The 2,500-nt window shown below is 49.3% G+C and overlaps 1 protein-coding gene across 1 annotated transcript in view; it reads right to left on the reverse strand.

The window, feature by feature from the left end:
* gcn1 (GCN1 activator of EIF2AK4) overlaps positions 1 to 2,500 on the reverse strand; it is a 38,005-nt gene that overhangs the window by 22,425 nt on the left and 13,080 nt on the right. The window contains exons 25-29 of the mRNA XM_080852885.1: positions 2,389 to 2,500; positions 1,762 to 1,943; positions 1,276 to 1,356; positions 984 to 1,127; positions 83 to 207 (exon numbers count right to left, since the gene is read on the reverse strand). The exon at positions 2,389 to 2,500 is cut by the window's right edge and continues 38 nt beyond it. Coding sequence (XP_080709011.1) covers positions 83 to 207; positions 984 to 1,127; positions 1,276 to 1,356; positions 1,762 to 1,943; positions 2,389 to 2,500 — 644 coding nt within the window. The remainder of the gene's footprint in view (positions 1 to 82; positions 208 to 983; positions 1,128 to 1,275; positions 1,357 to 1,761; positions 1,944 to 2,388) is intronic.

The following is a 2,500-nucleotide window of genomic DNA, read 5'->3' on the forward strand; positions in this document are numbered from 1 at the left end:
GAGAGTCAAGCACACTTCACTCCTCCTCCTAAGTGTTCATCAGGAGAGACGAGGAGTCGAGGGTGGCGGTGAGATGACTCACTTCTCAGAGAGCAGGCGTCCCTCCTCCTCCACGTCGAAGCGCGCCACCCAGAGTCGTCTGAGCACGCTCATCCCACCGGGGTCGGCACTGTCCGTCTCCAGGGCCATCTTCATCTCCAGCAGACCCTACAGAGAGAGGGATGAGAGATGGTTAAACAACAGAGGAGTGATATGGGGGAGGAGAGAGGGATGGTAAACAGAGAGAAAATGAGAGAGAAATATGGAGAGGGAGAGATGTTTAAACGACAGAGGAATGATATGAGGGAGGGAGGGAGAGAAGGATAGTAAACAGAGAATGACAGAGATATGGGGGGGAGCGAGAAATGGTAAACAGAAAGAGAAGGATATAGAAACATTGGGGAGGGAGAGAGCGAGGGATGGTAGCCAGAAAGAGAAGGATAGAGAGACATGGGGAAGAGAGAGATGGTGAACAGAGAGAGAGGAAAAGAGATGTGAGGAACACAGGTAAGTGAGAGAGGGAGACAGAGAATTAAAAAAGAAAGGGGGAGACTAAGGGGTTCACGGGGAGCAAAGAATGAAAAATGAATGAAAATTTGACAAACGAATATAGTGGTAGTGTGTGTGTGTGCGTGCGTGCGTGCGTATATATAATGAGCAATAGTGTATATATGGGGCAATAGTGGTAAAGATTATTGTTATTATGGGCGTGTGTGTGTGTGTGTGTGTGTGTGTGTGTGTGTGTGTGTGTGTGTGTGTGTGTGTGTGTGTGTGTGTGTGTGTGTGTGTGTGTGTGTGTGTGTGTGTGCGCGCGCAGTCATCCCCGGACTGCAGCGTCCCTGGCAGGGGAGCAGGGCCCCCAGCAGTGCTTGTGTGTGTGTGTGTGTGTGTGTGTGTGTGTGTGTGTGTGTGTGTGTGTGTGTGTGTGTGTGTGTGTGTCTCACCCTGAGAGCAGCGTCTCTGACGGGGAAGCAAGGGGAGAGCAGAGCCCCCAGCAGCACGTCCACCTCTGACTGCTCCGCCAGCGTACAGCCCTCATCTCCACCCGCACTCACACACAGCGACGTCAGACAGCGCGACGCCAGCACCTAACACACACACACGTCAAAACACACACAAAAACAAACAAATAGGAGAAAAACACAAAACATACATGTTTATCCATATACATATACAGTAAATTTCATGAATGTATCTAAGAGAGAGTTTGTGTGTGTGTTTGTGGTGGGCCTGTACCTGCAGGCGGGGGATAGAGGTGCCGATCACTTTGGTGAGGAGCGACAGCATGGCCACTCTGGGGAGGAGCTCCGGTCCATTCTAACAGAGAGATGCACACACACACACACACACACACACACACACACACACACACACACACACACACACACACACACACACACATACACACGCATTTAGTCACATCCTTGATATATCCAAGAGAAAAAATCTATTTGTTTCAGAGAGAACTGAATGAACCATGCCATCTCAGAAAAGAGCAGACTATAAAAAAAAACATAATATATAAAATACCAGAGTAATAACAAACTACAGCAATAAATATATTTCTTAATATACATGTCCATATTTAATAATATGTCAATTCCTACAACTCTCTCAAGAGACACCAATTCGAATTCTCTGAAAATCACACTGCTCATTCACACTCTCTAGTCCTTCTTTCTTCGAGTGATGAAAGCGATTGGTTCAGTGCTGAGCCCTCACCTCATCGATGAGCTCATCGGTGGCGTCTGATTGGCTGCGCAGCTGGGCGTGCACGTTGATGATCTGCAGGGCGCGGGTCATCAGGATCTCCGTCTCCTCGCTGGAGCCGCTGCTCTCGCTCAGCACCTCCTGCAGCAGCGGGAAGCAGAACGAGAACGCAGGCGCCGACAGGGGCTGGGCTTCTGCAACACACACACACACACACACACACACAGACATGTACACATACATATGTACACACACACACACACACACACACACACACAGACATGTACACATACATATGTACACACACACACACACACACACACAGATACACACAACAGTTATTGATTAACTATCTGTTAACTATTTCGTTGATTGCGATGTCTGCGTCTTGCTCTGTATTTGGGGTCCAGTTTGTGTGTGCAGCATCAGTACTGGTTGTTGCTAGCAGCCGTGTGTGTGTGTGTGTGTGTGTGTGTGTGTGTGTGTGTGTGTGTGTGTGACTACCTGCGCCCCGGTGTGTGTTACTCACCAGTCTTGTTCTCTCTTACGGGTACAGTGTGTGTGTAAAGTACCACTACTGTGCGTTGCAGCAGCCTGTGTGTGCTAGCGTGTGTGTGTGTGTGTGTGTGTGCTACTCACCAGTCTTGTTCTCTCTTACGGGTACAGTGTGTGTGTAAAGCACCACTACTGTGCGTTGGGTGGCCTCGTTCAGATCCTCCTCCTCCCAGGCTGGGTCCAACTCACACTCCGG

The sequence above is a fragment of the Sprattus sprattus genome (assembly GCF_963457725.1).
Source record: "Sprattus sprattus genome assembly, chromosome: 15".
Taxonomy (NCBI): domain Eukaryota; kingdom Metazoa; phylum Chordata; class Actinopteri; order Clupeiformes; family Clupeidae; genus Sprattus; species Sprattus sprattus.